Here is a 20,999-nt window from a genome sequence, read left to right as displayed (position 1 = left end):
TTTTTTTTTTTTTTTTTTTAAAGTAGAGACTAAATTGTGCTCTGTTCCATAGCCATTTAGCATACGCAAAACGCTATTAAAAAAAATATGTTGCATTCTCTTCTCTCTTTTCATATCTGTAACACAAAGAGAACGAACGGAACGTAGCTCACAATCTTATTGCTTCTGCCGTTCGAAAATCTCTCGTTTAATCCAATAAATCTTGAAGATCTAGAACGCGAAGTTAACGTAGAAGATACGCGTATGATAAATAGCTCAAGCCCAGTAGCAGTGGATGGACATGTTGTACTCTAACATAGACGTCAGCCCACACCAAATTGTCCATGATAATTGAACACTGGTCCAACGCATGGAAACGAGCACTCTCCTCAAATTACGTTATATTGCACTTTATACAGACTCGTGTGTAGGACGGTACTGTTTCCTTCATCCTTCGCGTAACTAAAAGCAATGATCAGGCACAGCTTCTTTTAAAATGTTTCATTCGTAAGAGAGGAGGACTCGTATATCCGTCGTTTGGATCAACCTTCAATCGAATAATAAATTTATGTGTCAGTGCCACGGTGCAAACAATCATCGAATCCAATAACAATTGATTATAATATTAAATGCTAGTACGAGTTTACTGGGTAACTTGAACAGTGTTATTTTTTCTTTTCTTTTTTTTTTGCTTTTACGTTTACCTAATTCCTTTCCTTCTCTTTTCCCTCTTTCTGCCTTTCCCACTTTTTCGTCCCCTTTCTTTCTGCTCTTTATTCGACCCGCCTTTCTCTCGTACACGCACGCATTTCCCTCTCATCTTGCTCTCTGTTATTACTTTCGAAACCTAATTTGTCCCAATGAGCATATTCGACCTAATTTACCATCAGAACCGAATGGTCTTTCGCGTTTTATTCGTTTATACGAGAAACTGGGCGAAATCTGCCCGTTTTGTTTCCGTTACAAACATCGCGATCCGTTTATTTTTAATATTTTTTTTTTAAACTAGACTTTATTCATCGAAATGCTTCGGTGGAACAGTTTTTTGTGCCTTAGAGAATCCAGCGACCCAGGAATGATCGAAGTTTTCGTTAAATTTGTCCATTACTATTTGAAAAACTTTAAGTAGTGAGATAAATTCTTTAAAAAATAATAATTACCTTGAAAACTGAAAAATCATCAATAGTAATAGCTCAATTATAATTAATTGTTTTTATAAAAAATTGGATAATACACTGAAGTAAAATTATTATATAATTTTATATATTAAAAATATAAATTACATGTTTCCTTCAAAACTTAACTTACAGATATTTCTTTTCAAAACTTATAGATCTTCTCTATTCAATATTTTAATATTTTGTTCTGTTTTGTTCTACCTTGAGTTGTAATCTCAATTCAGGAGGAAATTGTACAATCAGATTATGTCTGTTCATCCGATACTCTTCCCTCAGTTTGTAGTCTCGATATAGATTCAATCGACGTTTTATCGAACATGTCTAGGCCGCTGGGTTTGAGAAGGTAGAGGTACCCTTATATATTCACGACAATTCTCGATGAATATCGTTAAATACTATCTCATATTTAAGCTCACTATTAACAGTATACATGATATATTCTGCCAAACATGCACATGCAATTCAAAAACGCTCCGAGAGATTCCTATGACCTCGTAATAACAATCCGGACTGTACCAATTTCTCAATAATTTCCCAGAACTTTCGTTGAAGGAAGAAAAAAAAAAAATTTCAAAGATGTTAATGAATTCGATGGTTCGTTTACGATCAGGAATAGGAACATCTCTGTATCGAGTCTGAAAGACCATTTATGAAATTCTTCAACTATACAATTAAAAATCGACGAGAACAATTTGTTCGATCCCTTCTTAACCATTTCTCGACTACTCTTCGGAAAGGATGTTTACAATTCATTCGTAAGAAAAGCTTTCCTCTGCAAAAAGGGGAGATACATCAGTCATTAGAAAGTTAAGAAGGCAACGAGCGAGCAAACATAAAAAATAGAATTATGAAAAAATCTACCACATGTTATGAACATGCATTATATGTTCAAACGTGCGAGAAACTTCTATGAAGGAGGAAAATTTAAAAGTCAAAAATATTTATATTCTTTCTGTATTCTCAATCGTTGGGAAATAACAATAAAAACGTAACAATTAAATGTCAATAATTAGAAGAAGCTCGCACGTCACGTGTCTTTTCTAGTAATGCATTCCAAGCATGCAAACTAAAATACAAATATGTAAAAAATGATTAAAGCTATGTATATATTTATATATTTGCACACAAAGTAGATAAGAAGGCAAACAAACATAATTTCGCTTTTGAAATTGTTCTCTGTTATACATTGCACATATTTAGAGGATATGTGTGAGACACGCTTCATCGTTTTGCTTGTTTAATCGATGAAGCATGTTTTCATCTTCATGTTATTTTTATCAATTTTTTTTCCTTTTAACAATTTAACCACGATTTTATTATGTTTCTTCTTCTTTGCTTTGTCAAAGCTACTATCGAGAAACAATATTCATTTACATGTTACATATATTAATGTATACACACTATAAATTTTTCTCTCTTTTCTTTTCTGTTTCTGTCCAATTAAACGGAAATAAACTAACGCTCTACTGTTGTTGAAGAAAGTATACTTTTTCCTTATGTATCAACTACAAGTACGTGCAAAATTGGCTACAAGTTTCATATTCAATGTCACTGATTTATTTCTGATTTATTTCATTCAATATTACATGAAGGATACAAAATAACTAAATAACTATGAGATAGTTTGACAAATATATATTTATGTTTAGTATTTCCTTTTGTCACGAGAAACTTGTAGCCCGAGTCAAAGCAACATGCACTATTGTTAAAAGTGAGCTACCAAATTTCTATTGAGTAAAAATATTATAAATACGCTGAGCTTAAATACAGCATTCGTGTCCACCCCGTTGACTCACTGTACCATCTTGTGACACGTTGCTTCTAAGAGAATTTCTTTTTTTTTTTTTTTTTTGCTTTTAATTCGCCCAAAGATGAAATTGGAAACAAATTTTTGTACATGTTCGTGAGAAGCTTGAATTCTCCCTTAAAAAAGAAGCCACAAGAGGCGCAGCGAGCATCGAAACGAAGAAAATAAAAAAAAGAAAAAAAAATGGAAAAAGAGAAAAATAAGCAATCAGCCAATACCACGATTTCATTACGAAATATTTGTACACCCATATCAATATCTTACGTTCATATTGATTTGGATATATAGCAGCCGACGTCTCCAATTCAAAAAGTATAACTTTCTCATCATGTGTTTAAACTCATTCACAGAAAGACTTACAAGTACCATTGATGATCCTAAGCGATCTCTGTTTACGAGTGTTTTTTCTAATATCGCGAGATGACAGCTTCGTTCGGAAAGCCTGTGATTAAACTTTTTACGCGATCGGAAGAGTACGTATCGTTGTTCAACTGTACACAAGCGTGCGGTACTCGTACACTAAGCTTCTGCTTTCTTTAGATCGGCAGATTTTCGACAAGCAATCTCTTAACACATGGAACGGATTTTCTCGATCCTTTAATACCTGATGATCGTGGATTAATAACCAACGTAGGCCTGGAAAAATGAGGAAACTGACATTAGTCTATTGGGGGATTGATTTAATTTACGCGGCGTTCCCACGATTTTCTCATATTTGTAATATGCTTTTTCAATGATTTCTTTTACAAACCAGGCACTCCACGATCTCTTGGTATTACGGTCAGCTAATGAGAATTAATGACAATTGGAATACTGGAAGAGAAGAGGTCTGGAGACGAAATTTGATCGCTTGAAACATCGAAGGCGGGAAAATATGGGAGATTCGATGTTCGACAGTTCTCTTTTTTCGTTTTTTCTTCACTTTTTGAATCAGGAGGCGCACGGTGCCTCTATATCTTCATATATATATTTTTTAGAATATATATATATATATATATATAATGTGTGTACGTGTGTGTATCTGTGTGTATGTATGTATGGTATATGTGTATGTGTATACGTAATATATGTTGGTATATAAACACGTAGTGAGTTAGGTAATATATAGAGTAAGGTGAGGTTAGATACGTGGCTTAGGCTGCGCGAACGCCGGTCTCCGAAGCTCCACCTACTGACTGGGATCAAATCGTCTTTGTAATGGTCCGCTGCAAACATATTGACAGCCACAACTGTAGGCGCTATCCTTCGGTTTTTTAGCGGCTATACCGTCACGGTAATATGCTCGCAGATTTGCACCAGTATAATCCACAATTTCTCATACTTCTCGTCGTAATCATTAACAATGTAATACTGATCTACTTACAGACTAAACTTTTACACATCCCTTAAACGCTATTGCTCTGTAATCATACATTTGCCTTAGGAACAGAGCGGACTGAATTAGGAATAATCACATAAGTGTCTGAGCTGTTAATTAAGTACAATAGTAGATTACTATAAAATCATGTAGTCATGGTCCAAGCTGTACGTCAATCAAATATTTCCATCAGTACGTAAAAAAAAAACTCGAAAAGTCAATAGTATATTAAAATTACATACCTCACTCGTACGAGTTATTAAACAGCTTCTTTATAAAAGCTTCTACTGAATGTTATACATAATCTACATACATATATATATATGTATGTATGTATGTATGTATTATATATGTGTATATATATGTATATACTGATACATTTTTGGAAATTACAAAAAAAGAGGTAACTTCAAACACTCCTCTACAATATCTATTTCATGATGAATTCATTGAAATTAAAACACCTCATAAATGTGAAAAAATTATAATTTGAAATTAACGTTTGATGACTCTTAAATAAAATGCTTTTTAGGATATAAAAATCTTAATTCATTAAAATGATATTATTCGTGTATAAATTAGAAAAATAATATGATTGCATTTGAACAAAATTATCCACTATTATTCTTTATATATCTAGAAGCGCTACAAAATAAAATAAAAAGGAAAAATGGCTTCCAGAAATTATCTACAGTATTACACTTATTTTCTATCTTTTCTTCTTTTGGTATATTAACTGAAACCAAATTACTTAAGGAAAAATTGCAATATTAATACAAACATGTACTGATAAAAAAATTTTTTATCATGATAGTGTTATTAATAATTTTAAGTTTCAAATATTAAAGTATATATTTTCAATAAAAGATTTTAACACTTTTTGTCAAATATAAAAAATATTTTTTAGATGCAAAAAGAAAAATATTCTTTCATTCAGAATTTGAAACTTTTATTGTCAGTAAAAAATAATTGTGCCCAATAAAACTCAACGACAATGGTTTTTTTCTTTTTTTTTTTTGAGCTCGATCAAATTTTTCTTGAACGCATAAAGCGTACATTATTCGAGATACATACAAAACACATTCTCGAATATACACAGCTAATAAAATATAACACACGAAATAAAGCTGTGTATGACATGAAATTAATAATACCGATAATATTTGATAAAGTTACATTGTTTTAGATAGTATACGATTTTTAATAAAGAGTCATCGCGAAAATTATTCAAGACGAACTCTGGAAGCCATTTTGTATTTCCCACACACAATGCGGTATTGATTTATCTGTCACTGGGCAGAAATTCAAGATTCTCTCGTCGCATTGAGACGAGGCTTCATATCTGTAATAATGGTATGAATTCCGATCGAATTTGAACGTGCACCGTTCTTCACAGGTGTCGGATAGCATTGCTAACATAAAAAAATTCGCCGTCGTACGAGTGACAAGTGGTATTCTCGACTTGAAAACACGAGATACTCTTAATGTGTATAACACATATTACTAATCGCATTACACGATTATGATGTATAATTACCTTTCTTGTCGGTCATTATTGCTTAATGTTTCACAAATTCTAGAAAAAAAATACGTTACTCCTAATTAAATCACCGATTTAAATTACAATACTGAGGAGACAAGCAACGGCTGTGACACTTGACGGACACTAGCGCCCTTTATTGAGCCTTCCCGTGGCTCGCTCGATGCTTCGCTTCTATTGGCCCAAATTCCGCATCACACTGCCCAATCGTTACAAAGCATCCCGATCACAACTGGCGGCAAAAATTCAATACATTTTATTGCAGAATATTCTCAATAATTTTATACTAAGGCAAAAATAAATTTTTGATAAATCTTTATATTTAAACTTGAGTAAAATAATTTCATGATAATTTTAGGAACATCTCTCTTTCACGATAATATCTTAATATGAATTATTCGAAACCACGTATGATTATATAAAAATAATTATTACAGTTAAAGGAAATATTTGAAATAAATTTGAAAAATAAATTTTTTTATTTATATTTATCCTTTTTAAATGTACCATTACGGTTTTTTATATTCCAAATAATACAGATTTGCAACAGATTGTGCAATCGCTTCAATTCAATAAAATAATCATTTCCGCCATTTAAATATAATATACTTTGTATTTATTGTATCAAGAATTGTTTATATTAGATAAAAAATTATATAGATCAATGATTGCTATTTTGTTACATGGGAACTGCAGAATCACGTCGCTTGCATTGAAAAGTTAACCATAGTTGTAACACTTGTAAATTGTATATGATTGTGTACAAGTGTAATTTTTATTTTCAAGTTTTTACTTGATTCAAAGGAAAAGGTTATTATATTTCATTTTTAGTAGAAAAATTCTGTTTTCGATATCAGTATTTTCTAATTTTAAAAATATACTTGACGATTATATCATATACTTCATTGTGACATTTGACAAGATATAATCCAAATGTTATATGTTTGTTATAAATATTTATAAGTAATGTTGTTGTAGAAAGTAATTATTAATATAATAACATGTAATATCTATTCTGTTATCTGTGTATCATCGAAGAGATAATGAATATTTACGGTTTTGTTTGTATAACCTCCCAAAGAAATATATTAATGATTAATGCTTTCGGATAATTAATTCAAGCATAATTAAGTAAATTCATTTGCAGAATTCTTAATGGCTCACGATAAGAAAACCGTAAGGCGAAGTCGATCGCGTGAACGAGATCGTGAACGTGAAAGGGAACGGGAACGACGAGATAGAAGACGATCAAGAAGCAGATCGAAGGATCGGAAAAAGGACAGAAAACGTTCAAGATCGCGTGAAAGATCAAGGGAAAGGGACAGATCACGTGAAAAGGATAGAGACAGATCGAGGGAGAGACGCGAGTTTAAAGACAAATCAAAGGATGAGAAAAAGCGTAAACCAAGTCCTATATTTGTTATAGAAGATGAAAATAAAAAGGAGAATAAAACTGAGCCAAAGAAAGAGGAGGAGGAAGTTGAGGACAAACCAAAGCCTCCTCCAAAGAAAGAACCATTAAGTTTAGAAGAATTACTGGCTAAGAAAAAGGCAGAAGAAGAAGCACGTGCTAAACCAAAATTTCTAACTAAAGAAGAACGTGCTGCTTTAGCCATACAAAAGCGACAAGAGGAAGTTGAAGCAATGAGAAAGCAACAGGAGGACTTACGTAAATCTTTGCATAGTGAAAATACTGGGAAAGACAGAGAGTGGGATGATAGAGATAGGTATTTATAACGTTTACTTGTCTAAATTAAATTCATGAAATAACGATGTACATTATAATAATCTTTGAAACAGACGTAGAGATAATCAGCGCACAAGAGAGGATGAAATTAAGGATAAGGACAAGGAAAAAGAAGTAGAAGCTATTAAAGAACGTTATTTAGGATTAGTGAAGAAGAAACGACGTGTTCGAAGATTAAATGACAGAAAATTTGTATTTGATTGGGATACTTCAGAAGACACCTCTGTTGACTATAATAGCATATACAAGGAAAGACATCAGGTACAATTCTTTGGTAGAGGGAATCTTGCTGGAATAGACATTAAAGCACAGAAACGAGATCAAAGTAAATTTTATGGAGAATTGCTAGAAAAGAGAAGAACAGAAGCTGAGAAAGAACAGGAAAAGTATGTACTTTTCTCTAAAATTAAAATTTATTAATATAGAAATATACAATTATTTATACATTTTTTTTCTAGAATGCGACTAAAGAAGGTAAAAAGAAAAGAGGAGAAACAAAAATGGGATGACAGACATTGGTCAGAGAAAGCTCTTCATGAAATGACAGAAAGAGATTGGCGTATATTTAGAGAGGATTATAATATCACAATAAAAGGAGGACGTATACCTGATCCAATTAGATCATGGAAAGAATCAGGATTTCCAAAAGAAATTCTTGATATCATTGATAAAGTTGGATATAAAGATTTAACACCTATTCAGAGACAAGCTATTCCCATAGGACTTCAAAATCGTGATATTATTGGAGTTGCTGAAACTGGATCTGGAAAAACTCTAGCATTTTTAATTCCATTGCTGTTATGGATTACTAGTTTACCAAAAATTGAAAGATTAGAAGAAGCAGATCAAGGTCCTTATAGTATAATTTTAGCGCCAACTCGGTACGTTTATTAATCACATTCTTTACCTTAAATTTAAATTTAATTTACTGATAACATAAATTTTTTCAGTGAGTTGGCTCAACAAATTGAAGAAGAGACTAATAAATTCGGACAACCATTAGGTATAAGGACGGTTGTAGTTGTAGGAGGTCTCTCAAGAGAAGAACAGGGATTTAGATTGAGAATGGGTTGTGAGGTACTTTATATGACATAAAAGAATATTTATGATTTTCTAAATTTTAAATTAACTTTTGTCATTATAGATCGTTATAGCCACACCAGGACGATTAATTGATGTATTAGAAAATCGATACTTGGTTTTAAATCAATGTACTTACATTGTACTGGACGAAGCTGATAGAATGATAGACATGGGTTTTGAACCAGGTATGTTCTTTACAGTACTGAGTCGTGTATAACTAAATACTAATTACCATACGAATTTCAGATGTCCAAAAAATTTTGGAATACATGCCGGTTACAAACTTAAAACCAGATAATGAAGACGCCGAAAATGAAGAAAAACTTTTAGCTAATTATAATACAAAGAAAAAATATAGACAAGTAAAAAAATAATATTTGATACTGTGTTCATACTGTTTTGAACTGCTAAATAATAAATAATGAAGAATATTTCTTATTCTTTCAGACTGTAATGTTTACTGCAACTATGCCACCTGCGGTAGAACGACTAGCCAGAACTTATTTAAGACGACCAGCTGTTGTGTATATCGGCAGCGTAGGAAAACCAACAGAGAGAACAGAACAAATTGTACATATAATGGGTGAAGCTGATAAGCGTAAGAAATTAATGGAAATACTTAGCAGAGGAGTTGAACCACCAGTTATTATATTCGTTAATCAAAAGAAGGGAGCTGATGTTCTTGCAAGAGGTTTAGAAAAACTAGGCGTATGTTTGAATTTTAATTATCTTATATTGTCTTAAATCCAACGAGAACACAAATTTTATTTGTATTGCGAAGCGTTTTTAATGCAACATTTTATTTCATTTTCAGTATAATGCTTGTACTCTTCATGGTGGTAAAGGACAAGAACAAAGAGAGTACGCACTTGCTTCTCTGAAAAGTGGTAGTAAAGACATTTTGGTTGCCACTGATGTAGCAGGTCGTGGAATCGATATTAAAGATGTATCTATGGTCATTAATTATGATATGGCTAAGACTATAGAAGGTAAGTGTACTTTGTTAAAATTATATATTAATTATATATTAATTATACATATATATTATGAATTATATTAAAATTATATATTATATGAATATATGCTGTTTCTCACCTGTTTTTAGATTACACACATCGTATTGGAAGAACTGGACGTGCTGGAAAAGCTGGTCTTGCTATTTCATTTTGTACCAAAGATGACAGTCATCTGTTCTATGATTTGAAGCAGACTATTCTTGCAAGCCCTATATCTACCTGTCCACCTGAATTACTAAATCATCCAGATGCTCAACACAAACCTGGCACAGTGGTTACGAAAAAACGTCGGGAGGAGAAAATATTCGCCTAGAAACAAACAAAAATCTATTTACAAGCATTTGTTTAAAACTATCATATACGTTTATTTCTTATATATACATATTTTTATAGCAAATAAATAGAATATACAGAAAGTAATATGACATGTAATAAAGTACATACTTAAAATATACATAAATACATTTTACAAAAATAATATTTACTTATTATTATAAATTAATTTATGCAAATTAAAAAACTATTCATACATTTCAGGGTTAAAATTAAAAAAATATTCTTAAATGAATTTTTATTATCATTAGCTAATAATTGAAACAATACTTTTATCGCATTCAGTTTTACCGAATAATTATAATTAAAGAAGAGGAGCAGGTGGAAGTATATAGTCTCCATCAACTTTACATTCCTCATCCCAGTTATCTGGAATCATTGGTTTTAAAATTTGTACAAACTTTTCAAGAGAACATATTGTTGAACATCCAGGAACAGTCAAAGGATATGGATCGTGTTCAGTGGTATTTCTTAAGAACATCTGAGAAGAACAAAATATAAAACAATAATAAAAATAATTTTTACATTTGAATTTTTTAATTTATAGTTTACCTGAACAGTCCATTCGTCATTTTTCTCATGTAATTCAATCATTATCATAATATTATAATATGGCATTTGATTGTTCCATATATGCATAACATCCATCAAAGTTACAATAGTACTGTCATGACCAATATACATAAACATTTTCCTTTCTTCAGGTTTTAAAGTATTATCTTTTTTTGTTATCATATCTGTAACAATCTTTTTTAGAAAAGGTCCTCCTTTAAGTCTTTTAAACTCATCATTATATCCATTAAGTTGAAAATCGTACAATGTAAGTGGTATTAATTTATCAGGATAATAATGTTTCGTCCACTCAGGAAGAGTTAAGTTCATACATTTCTAAAATAATCAATTTGCAATATTAATAAAATTTCTATAATACATGACGTTTTTAATCATTTGATACAAACTTCTGCTGTTAAAGTTGCATAAAGCGAATTCACATCACCTGGAGTTGAAATCATCATACCCGTTAAATTCGTCAATTCTTCGTAAAGATGTTTATTCTTGTCTTGAATTTGTTGAACTTGCGATAAGTTCATAACTGCATGTCGTAATTTAGTATATTTTGGACATGCATCCCATATTGTCATCAACTGGAAATATAAAAATATTTAAATATCAGTTTCATAAAATACAAATTGAAATCATCATAACGTAAAATAAGATTTATACCGTATCTTCTGAATATGGTTGATAGAATAGAGTAACAGGTTGCCAAGCTAAATCACGTTTAAAGGACTGTTTCTCAGTTGGTTTCCATAAAGCTGCTGCTTCTAGCATAGCAGACATTTTTGTACGATCGAGAGCGGTAGATTGCAAATAAAATATATTAGGACTATAAATTGAACCCAAAAAATTGTTGTATCGTTCCCGTAGGAAAAGACCTTGATTGTATTGATTCCTTCTTCCTTCCTACACAGGATTACTTATATAGATAATGAAAATCCTGATATAGTAACAAAAATAATATAAAACATTACATTTGTTAATTGACCCCAACCATAAGGTTCCATGGAATTATTAACATAAGGATCGTTTGGATAAGTGTCCTGTGGTGCTCTGTCTCCATGCCTCATTACCTAAAAGTTTATTGCCATAATTAGAGAGTTTATCTCTTTTATGGATCATGTGATAACATTAATCCAAGTAGATCTAACTTAAGTATGGAAAAAAAAAAGGAATGCGATAGTATCAAAGATTTCTTTTTTTGCATTCGATATTTTTCATATTTACCACTGTTACTAGTTGAAGAGTATCATCTTCAATTTTTTTATTATCTTCATCATTACTTATCTTAACATTCTTAACTAGTGTGGGACATTCTAAAAGGTAAGATACATTACATTATTATTTCAAGAACATACTAAAATTAAATATTCAAGTATTAGAAATAGTCACAATTACAGAGGTATCAATAAGTTACAATATTTTTTACACTTTCTCTTTCACAATTTAATACACAATATTTGAGGATTTAAGAAGTATAACAAAAAAAAAAAAAAAAAAAAAAAAAAAAAAAAAAGAAGATTACCCAAAGTTAAGCATATAACACTCAGGAAAAGAGAATGTTTAAAAACAAACATTATCGTTAAAAACTTTTTTTCTCGCGGTTTTTATTAACAACTGAACCTCCTCGAAGTATTACGCGGATAGAATGAGCGACTACTGAAGTCTTAAGAAATGCCAGCAGATAAACTCTATGTCCCCACCATGTGAAAAGCGGTATTATACAATATAATGTTATTTGTAATAAGTATGTGCTGTATACTCAAGTACTCAACAATTGTTTTATTGTTGACTGCACTACATAAATATGAAGTATTTCTTGCACGTGCTTCACACATTTTGCGTATAGCTGCCGCTTTGTAACACCTAAAAAAGAAAAAAGAAATACATTAGTAACATGCTAAAAAAAAATATCCTAAAATTATCTTTTTTAATAAGCCAGATGTTTTTGATAAAATTGCAAATTCAAAATATCACTTTCATTAGTTTAATTTAATGAAGTTTGATCAACGAATTTTTAATCTTGTCTGAATTTTATACGAGTAATATATGTACATATGCATTTGGAAGTATAAAGGAAACAACGATTACGTTGTTATGCAATAAACACATTGACTTGCAATAATTTCTATTATCCTTAAATCTATTCTTGAATTTTATGTTACGCAGTAACAAAAATGCATTATAATATTAGTTATCCTTAAAAGTGAATGGCACGAGATTAGAACATGTTAAAATGTATTAATCTGTTGTATAAATTGCATCGAATTATGAAAGTAAAAAGTGCAGTTTCCGGGATCTTCGAATTTGATCTTGTTGAATACACGCATCAAAAACAAACTGATTTCTTAAACCGGTTCCGACATTGACCCGCATAAAATGAAAATATGATAATGGTGTAACACAAGGAAAAATTTGCGTAAAAAAGATACCATTATCAAATATATTAGGAAAAAACGCAATTAGAATACGTAATAGTATTGTCTATACCTAATACAAATACTTATATAATTCTTGATTAGTAATAGTGACCTTCATCGTAGTAATTATTTCTCAGCGTTAGAATTTCACGAACGTAATAAAAAATGATTTTAAGAAATGTTAATGTTCAGAAAAAGAAACAAAAAGATTAATCACATTGTATTTCCTCAAATTTCAAATGCAATTTTAAAGGAAATAAAAACTCGAAGTTTACTAAGAAGATAAAACGATTTACTTACTATGAAATAAGTACCGATCGAAGTACTATATATATATATATAATTCTGAAATATTTTTCCTCATAACGTATATATATATATATATATATATATATATGTATTATATGTATGTAAGAAAATGAAGAATATATTAACGCGAAGATATGATAAATGTTACAAGAAAGATATGTGAATATGAAAAGCCTACTTTCATTTTAACAGAATTTGTCTACTATCAGTCTCTTGTTATTTTTTAGTGTCAAGGCAACGATCAACCAAAATATTCATTTATTTTACCGAAATATCTTCCAACCGCGTTATCCTCTGAACAAGTTTTGATGGGTATCTATGAGGATTGATTTCTCTCAACGCGATCTAAAAATTCTTGATCGCTAAGTAGAAACCTTTGAGATCAAAGTTACGTATGCAAGCGTCTTCGTAAGGTCAAAGAACGTCAGAAAACGCTGAAGACGTGATTTTACTAAAAGAACCTGGACCTGTAGATACGAAAATCGCTTCAGCCGTGGATCGCATAAACGAGGGTGGTCAAACGGCGGTGTCGAAACCCCGGAAATCCCGTCGCAAGAAATCAAAAAACGCTACAGCCAATTCCAAGGTCTTTTTTTATAATACTCTTTTAACTTGTTATTTATGTGTTTGTTAATCGATTTCCATTCCCGCTAATTTCTTTTAACACCATAGGATATTTTTCTTATTATCATATAAAAGTCATTAGTAAAATCGAAGAATATCTGTTTTTTTTTCTCTTTTTTCTTTAAAAGGCCGATACTTGACGAATATGTGATTTTTATTGTATTATATTAATTGAAGGCAAAAGCTATGACAACTCCTTGCGGCGAATATCGAAAGGAGATCCAAAAGTGTAATATCCAAGCTGGGACACAAGTAGTGAATCAGCAACCATGTTCTATACCGACAATTCAAAGTCAAACTACCTCAACGGCACCGATGCGACCTAGATCTGTCTATACGGCACACAGTTATCACGCACAAACAGATGATACTAATTTTCAGGTACTTTACGTAATGATTATCGTGATTATTAATCATAAAAGGTAAATCATTTTTCATTGTTTAAAGCAATTTGTCATCCTTTAGCGATATAGTGAGTTTCCCAAGTATTTTGAAGCACCACCGTCAGAGCAGTGGGGTGGATTAGCCGGTGCAACCGCATTTTCTAATTCAACAGCACTTTGGCGACAGCCTCGAAATTCTAAAACCATTGCGCCATACTTCGAAGAGACATGTATCTATACAGAAAACTGGAGGGAACACGACACTGATGCTGCTATCGTAGCTACACCGCATGGTACAATTTCATTGAGACTTCACAACAGAATTCGGGTTGACATGACCATCGATCGTGCAGTTAGAGTAATTAATTTTAAGGTATCTTCCTTTTTTCTACTTTATACAAATTTCAACAAAATTCCTATTTCCATGATTGTAATAGTCCGTGTTGAAAAACAATATAATAACATAAGTTCATTATATGGAAACGAATGGAAACTAATTTCTAATGCTCACATGATTATTATCTGAATTGCATTTATCGTCAGCGTAGAATAATATTGTACTATCGTTGAGCGGTTCTGGAGCGGCTGCGGCATTACTTCATCCAAACGGAAGAATATATCAGTATGGATCACGAGTTGAGATCTTGGCTCATGACGCCCACGGCAATAACAAGTCAGTGGTATCTGTAACATCGTTAAAGTACCATTAACAAGTATTATTATCCTTCATCAGATACGCAAAGATGTGGTATAAGGGGGTGAGCTTCACTTCAGAACAGTGCGCTCTAGTTTATTTAGTTGATACGGCGGGAACAAGAACGACCACGGATTCATTTTCAGATATGGGTCAGGTATGCAAATATTGTCGCATAAATCAAAATTAACTGTACTAAAAGAAAATGTTTAATTTCTAGGACTTTTCTCTTAGTGTTTTTTACTCTCGTTCTCGGCATGGTCCAGCATGCTTGCAAGAAGCTACAGCAGCTTTAAGTGCTGCTCAATACTGGTTAACTAACGAAGGTGTAGAAAATTGGATCATTAACAATGTTAGAGTTTCACAAACGCCTGATGGCCTTGTCAGGTAATTTTAATTAAAAAAAAATATTGAGAAAAATAAAAAGATTTTTATATAATCGGATATCAATCAGTAAGGATATAAATTTCTTTTTTATTAGGATTGCACGAAATAGTAACAAATATCAATTACGAACATCACCCAGTAATGGGACAGCTTCGTTAACGACACCATTTTTACATTGTACTGCATCTCTTGGACAGACTTCTCATCTTTTCGTGCGTCGTGGTGAGCGACGTATGCATTATGATGGAACTAGTTTTATTGTACGAAACGCGGGTCACAGTGCTGGATTTGATGACAACAATCAATTGAAAGTTTATTAAGAAAATTTGACATGAATCGTTATTACCGCAAGCTTTATAAATGTTTATTAGCGGCAATAATATCATTTACATTCAGTATATAGATTTAATTTTAATGCCGTAAATATACATAAAGCTACATAAAAATGAAAAGTTACATCTTTAAAAATTAGTCTCTGATAAAATAACTGCTTTGTGAAATCTATGATACATCTTACTCAGTTTTTAAGTTTAGAAATTTAATCCACTTTAAAGATGTGTTTAGCCATTTAATTGAATTGTCTTTACTTAAAGTCTGTGCATAATAGTTACAAGATAGAGTACAATGTATTCTATAAAAAGTTTTCTTTAAATTTAGAATGATTAATATTTCCACTGACTTGTTCTTTACACTTATTTGTACACTTCCCAATAAAAAACCAATTTAACAAATATCATTACGATTTTTACATAAATTATAAACATATAAATAATATACCATTATAAGATAATGCACTTACACATGAAAGGTGTATGCTTCTTATCCTTTTTTTTTCTTTTATTGTCAATTGAATTTTTTTCATCACTCAAAATCTTTTAATTACTCTCTAAAATTTCATCTTCTTCTTCAGATTCATTTTCATGTTCAATATCATCAACCAATGCTCTTATTTTGCGTTTCAAAGTCTCTTTTCTAAAAGAATAAAGTATAAAATAATAGAAAATCTTACAAATATGCAATGAATGTATTATTTATACATACAAATGAAATTTTTTATGTTCCTTCAAAGATTGTTCCTTTGAAGAAGAAGGCTTTTCAAAATCAGTTATACTTTTTTGTTTATTTCTTCTTTGTTCTTCAAATTCTTGAATATCATTAATAATTTCCTGTGCAATATTTGAATTAAATAATTTTAAACTAGTATCTAATGGATTTATTAGTTTTGAGTCTTCTTTTTTTTGTTCGTAAGCTTTACTAAGTTCATCAATTTTTGACAACAGTTGGTTTTTTTCACTTAAATTTCTCAATGATGGTAATATAGAATACGAATTAAAATACTGTGTATTCTTCACTGTATATGGTTTTTCCATACCGTACTAGAAAGATAAAATCAAATACAATATATGTAACATATAAACGCAATTTAAAAGAGTTTGTCAAATATACCTCTGAATCAAAAATACAAAAATGAAATGCATTACTAGCAATTAATTTACATAATATATAATTAGCATCTAAATGTTCTCCTTCTTTTATTTCTGTATGAAGTTCCAGAATATTTTTCCAATCATCGAGTTTAAGCCTAATTTTAAATTGATCTACTGGCATTTTGAAATATATTCCATACAAAAGATACAATCCTCCAATACGTTCTTTAAAACGAGGTGGTAAAAGAACGAATTGTTTACATATATGCAATGCTTCTTCACAAAATTCTAATAGTTCCAGAAAGTTTGGACGACCCCTAGAAATACAAAAAGAAAAGAATAATTTGTTATATTATTTTTTCCAAAATTATGGACTCATAAATATAAAAAACTTAAAATAAATACTGTAAGGAAAATGAGTGTAACCATTAAATTTAAAAAAACTTCATCTTAACTTACGCAAAAACTAATGAAAATTTCATCGCTTTCCAAATTTCACAAAAAGTATCAAATCTAATGTTATCTGCACGTTCAAAACGAGCAATTAATTGTTCGCAATCTTCTTTGAAGCCGTTCATAATTAATAATTTATTTGCTGCCATTTTTCTTTTAATTATAAGCTATTACTTTAATTTTTGTTAATATAAATTTTAACTTGTTTGTATTTGAAGACACTTCGTCAGCTCACGTAGTGATACTGTAATTCTACCTCGCAACGCTAATCGCACCGTTTCTTCATGAACTTCAATAATACTTATTTAACATAAATAAACGTTTTGAATATTATTGCCTCATTCTATTTATCGAGATTTGAGACAAAACTTTTGATATAGAACTTTTATTGCATTATGATCAATTTCTGTCCCGACATGTGGTCGAAATGTGAAAGAATACTGTTCGTCACATTCTATGTAACATGTAACGACATCTACGAATATATACATTCAGAGGCGGTTTATTAAAAAAAAAATAAATAAATAAAAAGACAAAACGGCTTTAAAAAAGATAACTAATTATCGTTTAGTTCTCGGCACCATATCATTATAGCATTTTGTGAAGGCTGCGATATTCTTTTTTTTATTATTACAACAATTTATGTATAAATATGTATGTATCATAATAAATATATACCATACAAACATTTTAATTAATTAAAATCGTAATCAAAAAGTTCATTTATTGATTTTTTCAATAATAAATTTCAATTTTCAATATTGTATAATTACATTAGTTATACATAACATATGTAAGTACATACATGTACATATATAGGAATTAATTTAAAGCTGAAATTTTATGGCGTGATGCGCTTTGGATCACGAGGGAACATTGAAACTTTCCTAATGTTGTCTAAACCAAGATACAACATAACAACACGTTCCATTCCAATACCACCACCAGCATGAGGAGGACAACCGTATTTAAATGCATCAATATATGATTTTATTTTTTCTAAGTCTATAATTTAAAAGATTATGTAACATTATCACCGAAAACATATAAAATACAAATATAAAATACCTACCAATTCCGTGATGTTTTGCACGTTCTGTAAGAAGTTCGGGATCGTGAATACGTTGTGCGCCGGAAATTATCTCTTCGCCGCGCATAAACATGTCGTAAGAATTTGATACTTTCTATAATAAATATGCAATATTTAATATGTTGTTAACATTATAGTAAGAATAAAACTTACGGGATTATTTGGATCCGGCATTGTATAAAATGGTCTTACTGCTAATGGATACTTATCCAGAATGTAAAAATCTGTATCATACTAAAAATGAAACAATATTAATAAAAATAGATTTATATCTGCTTAATATTTTAGAGAAAATAAAATTTTAAAGAAAAACCCACTTTTGCTTTAACCAGTTTGCCCAATAATTTTTCATCTGGTGTAGATAAATCGTCTTCTTCGCCCAAAGTTATACCAGCTTCCGCCAGTAATTCAATAGCATCCTTAAATTCTAATTTTAATGGCGGATCTAAAAACTTAAAAGGTTCTACGTTATACTGCTGACGTACTGCTTCGATTTCGGCAGCATAACTGAAATTAAATATGAAATTAATATTATACAATTAGGAAGAAAACTTTTTACATTTTTTAATAAATTCGACTAACTTGTCGCGAAGACCTTTGAACATCTTTACAAATAGCTGTCCAATAGTATCTACCACTTCATGATAATGATATTTAAATGCCATTTCTAAATCAAGGCCGACAAATTCTGTCAAATGTCTATGAGTATTAGAATCTTCGGCTCTAAAAACTAAACAATTATCATATGTAATAATATCTTTCCAGAAAACTAAAAGAAATAATGACAATTTTTAGATTAAAAATCACCTGCCCCTACGGTAAAAACTTTATCAAAATCAGCAGCTATCGCCATTTGTTTATAAAGTTGTGGAGACTGTGCCAAATAAGCATTTCCTTTAAAATACGATACTGTAAATACATTTGCACCACCTTCACTTGCAGCAGATATAATTTTTGGTGTATGAATTTCAACGAATCCCTATAGACAAATATTTATGAATAAAATTATATATACAGTTTACAATTGTGTGAAATTTATTATTATATTGGTAACTTACTTTACTTGTAAGTATATCTCTAAATAATTTACAAATAGCTGCTTCAACCCTATATATAGCCTGATTGGCTGGAGTCCTTAAATCTAAGACTCTGTTATCCAATCTAGTATCCTGATTCACTTTTATGTTCAAAGCATTTTCATCAGCTTCTCCTACAGGTCTTGAGGCATCTTCAATTTGTAAAGGTAATTGTGGTTTTGCAGCACTTATTACAAAAACTTTTTCAACATGAACTTCAACATCTTTTTGAGTACATGACTCAATTTGAGAAGGAACACATTTTACAATTGCTTCAATATCCACAATAGATTCTTTGGTAATGCTATAAAATAACTTTGTGAAATATGAAGTAACATTAATTTATTAACTCATCTATAGCACTTACTTGGATAAGAACTTAATCATTTGTTTGCTGACTTTTTCACTGACTGCAACTAAACCTTGTACTGTGTAAGACTGCTGTCTTAAAACAATAAAACATTGTTTACCTATAAAAAAAGAAGTTTAGCTTGACACTCTACATATTAACAACAATTGCTACAATGATTATATACAATATTTTATGTTTAAGTGAGATACCTTTAGCACGACTAGTATGTAAACGCCCTCTTATCCATACAGTCTGATCTTTTAAGCTTGGATTTAAATTTTTAATATCAGTAAATTTTCTTTCTGTATGTTTATCTTTACTTTGTATTAGTCCTGTATCTCCATACTTTCCAATTGATACATCCTCTTCCTGAGCCTTATCTTGTTGTGCTTGCTACATAATAAATATAATTCAAAGATATCCCATTAAAAATCTGGATACCAAATTTTACAAAATAATTTCTTTTATTAAAATATATAAAAACTGTGTACATTTTGAGCTTTACGTTCAGCTTTCTTTGCTGCTTTTTCTGCTTCTTTTTGCTGTTTTTTAAGAGCCTTCTTAGAAAGCTCGTCACTTAAAAAAAGAAAGCAATATAAAAATATAATTTTCTAACAATTATTTTTTAAAAATTACGATTCATCTTACCCTTCTGTGGCTGAATTTGCAGATTTATCTTCTTTCATCTAGAAATATGATGTAACAGAATGCAAGTTTAATGAAACTTAAATGTATTATATAAAGAGAAAAATGTATAAAGAATTCGTGAAAATAAAGATTATCTTTAATTACTTAAAATCTGCAATTTTATTAATTTAAAAATACAGACCTTTAGTTTATTCAAACCTAAAAGCACGCACAACTGATGGCAATGCACACAACTAATGGCAATGCACGCAACTGATGGCAATAGAGGTTATCTACATTAGCTATCATTTATAATATTTGCCGGAAGTATAATATGCAACTCCAACTGCGTTTTGAAATGTACTATCTTCTTTTTCACTAAATTTTAACTATATAAAAATATAGATATTATATACTAATTTTAATACATATATTACAGAAATCTTCATATATTTTAATTAAAAAATTTATGCTATTAAATCTTTTTAAACAATCATTATTCAATTAAATGATTTGCATTTTAAGGCCAAAAAAAGGATAATAGAACAAATTGTAAATT

General features: G+C 30.4%; 7 protein-coding genes across 13 annotated transcripts in view; 3 read left to right on the top strand and 4 right to left on the bottom strand.

Annotated features, from left to right (window-relative positions):
• Nucleotides 1-6,017, bottom strand: part of LOC122526893 (DAZ-associated protein 2-like) — a 9,727-nt gene extending 3,710 nt beyond the window's left edge. Inside the window, exon 1 of one of the 2 annotated variants that reach the window (XM_043650534.1) lies at nt 5,859-6,017. In XM_043650534.1, the coding sequence (XP_043506469.1) occupies nt 5,859-5,874 (16 nt within the window). In that variant the 5' untranslated portion in view covers nt 5,875-6,017. The remainder of the gene's footprint in view (nt 1-5,858) is intronic. The other variant, XM_043650542.1, reaches the window with a different exon arrangement.
• Nucleotides 6,018-6,521: 504 nt separating this feature from the next.
• Nucleotides 6,522-10,185, top strand: LOC122526830 (probable ATP-dependent RNA helicase DDX23). Of its 2 annotated transcripts, none has more exons than XM_043650408.1 (10): nt 6,522-6,662; nt 7,006-7,588; nt 7,662-7,994; nt 8,067-8,489; nt 8,559-8,685; nt 8,753-8,876; nt 8,938-9,053; nt 9,139-9,399; nt 9,506-9,680; nt 9,797-10,185. In XM_043650408.1, the coding sequence occupies exons 2-10, from the start codon at nt 7,017-7,019 to the stop codon at nt 10,018-10,020; spliced, it is 2,355 nt and encodes a 784-aa protein (XP_043506343.1). In that variant the 5' UTR covers nt 6,522-6,662; nt 7,006-7,016; the 3' UTR covers nt 10,021-10,185. The 2 variants fall into 2 exon arrangements, with proteins under 2 accessions (XP_043506343.1, XP_043506334.1); XM_043650399.1 differs by having other exon boundaries at nt 6,553-6,671; nt 7,009-7,588.
• Nucleotides 9,405-16,380, bottom strand: LOC122526842 (prostatic acid phosphatase-like). 4 transcript variants are annotated; one of them, XM_043650431.1, is made up of 10 exons: nt 16,215-16,380; nt 14,846-15,018; nt 12,374-12,464; nt 11,573-11,671; nt 11,265-11,504; nt 11,000-11,185; nt 10,593-10,928; nt 10,311-10,521; nt 9,787-10,016; nt 9,405-9,641 (listed from the first exon to the last, which is right to left on the bottom strand). In XM_043650431.1, exons 1-8 carry the CDS (start codon nt 16,275-16,277, stop codon nt 10,345-10,347), a joined length of 1,365 nt encoding a protein of 454 aa, XP_043506366.1. In that variant the 5' UTR covers nt 16,278-16,380; the 3' UTR covers nt 9,405-9,641; nt 9,787-10,016; nt 10,311-10,344. The 4 variants fall into 4 exon arrangements, with proteins under 4 accessions (XP_043506366.1, XP_043506354.1, XP_043506375.1 ...); XM_043650419.1 differs by having other exon boundaries at nt 10,332-10,521; XM_043650440.1 differs by lacking the exons at nt 12,374-12,464; nt 14,846-15,018; nt 16,215-16,380 and adding exons at nt 11,826-11,914; nt 12,124-12,359 and having other exon boundaries at nt 10,332-10,521.
• On the top strand, nt 13,476-14,999 carry LOC122526856. The gene is made up of 4 exons (XM_043650458.1): nt 13,476-13,913; nt 14,129-14,332; nt 14,417-14,707; nt 14,878-14,999. Exons 2-4 carry the CDS (start codon nt 14,138-14,140, stop codon nt 14,902-14,904), a joined length of 513 nt encoding a protein of 170 aa, XP_043506393.1. The 5' UTR covers nt 13,476-13,913; nt 14,129-14,137; the 3' UTR covers nt 14,905-14,999.
• LOC122526864 lies at nt 14,889-15,816 on the top strand. Its single transcript, XM_043650470.1, has 4 exons — nt 14,889-15,007; nt 15,068-15,185; nt 15,249-15,415; nt 15,510-15,816. The coding sequence occupies exons 2-4, from the start codon at nt 15,078-15,080 to the stop codon at nt 15,733-15,735; spliced, it is 501 nt and encodes a 166-aa protein (XP_043506405.1). The 5' UTR covers nt 14,889-15,007; nt 15,068-15,077; the 3' UTR covers nt 15,736-15,816.
• Nucleotides 16,374-17,420, bottom strand: LOC122526902 (snRNA-activating protein complex subunit 1). The gene is made up of 4 exons (XM_043650554.1): nt 17,302-17,420; nt 16,862-17,159; nt 16,614-16,791; nt 16,374-16,387 (listed from the first exon to the last, which is right to left on the bottom strand). Exons 1-4 carry the CDS (start codon nt 17,418-17,420, stop codon nt 16,374-16,376), a joined length of 609 nt encoding a protein of 202 aa, XP_043506489.1.
• Nucleotides 17,421-18,050: 630 nt separating this feature from the next.
• On the bottom strand, nt 18,051-20,761 carry LOC122527035 (aspartate--tRNA ligase, cytoplasmic). 2 transcript variants are annotated; one of them, XM_043650830.1, is made up of 12 exons: nt 20,646-20,761; nt 20,462-20,501; nt 20,305-20,389; nt 20,023-20,206; nt 19,829-19,931; nt 19,444-19,765; nt 19,193-19,364; nt 18,968-19,115; nt 18,703-18,892; nt 18,539-18,619; nt 18,368-18,479; nt 18,051-18,300 (listed from the first exon to the last, which is right to left on the bottom strand). In XM_043650830.1, the coding sequence occupies exons 2-12, from the start codon at nt 20,497-20,499 to the stop codon at nt 18,137-18,139; spliced, it is 1,599 nt and encodes a 532-aa protein (XP_043506765.1). In that variant the 5' UTR covers nt 20,500-20,501; nt 20,646-20,761; the 3' UTR covers nt 18,051-18,136. The 2 variants fall into 2 exon arrangements, with proteins under 2 accessions (XP_043506765.1, XP_043506756.1); XM_043650821.1 differs by having other exon boundaries at nt 18,052-18,300; nt 20,462-20,499; nt 20,643-20,754.
• Nucleotides 20,762-20,999: the final 238 nt, after the last annotated feature.

Source organism: Frieseomelitta varia, unplaced genomic scaffold (assembly GCF_011392965.1).
Source record: "Frieseomelitta varia isolate USP_RPSP 00005682 unplaced genomic scaffold, Fvar_1.2 scaffold_1022, whole genome shotgun sequence".
Taxonomy (NCBI): Eukaryota; Metazoa; Arthropoda; class Insecta; order Hymenoptera; family Apidae; genus Frieseomelitta; species Frieseomelitta varia.
This window is presented reverse-complemented; position numbering and strand designations above follow the sequence as displayed.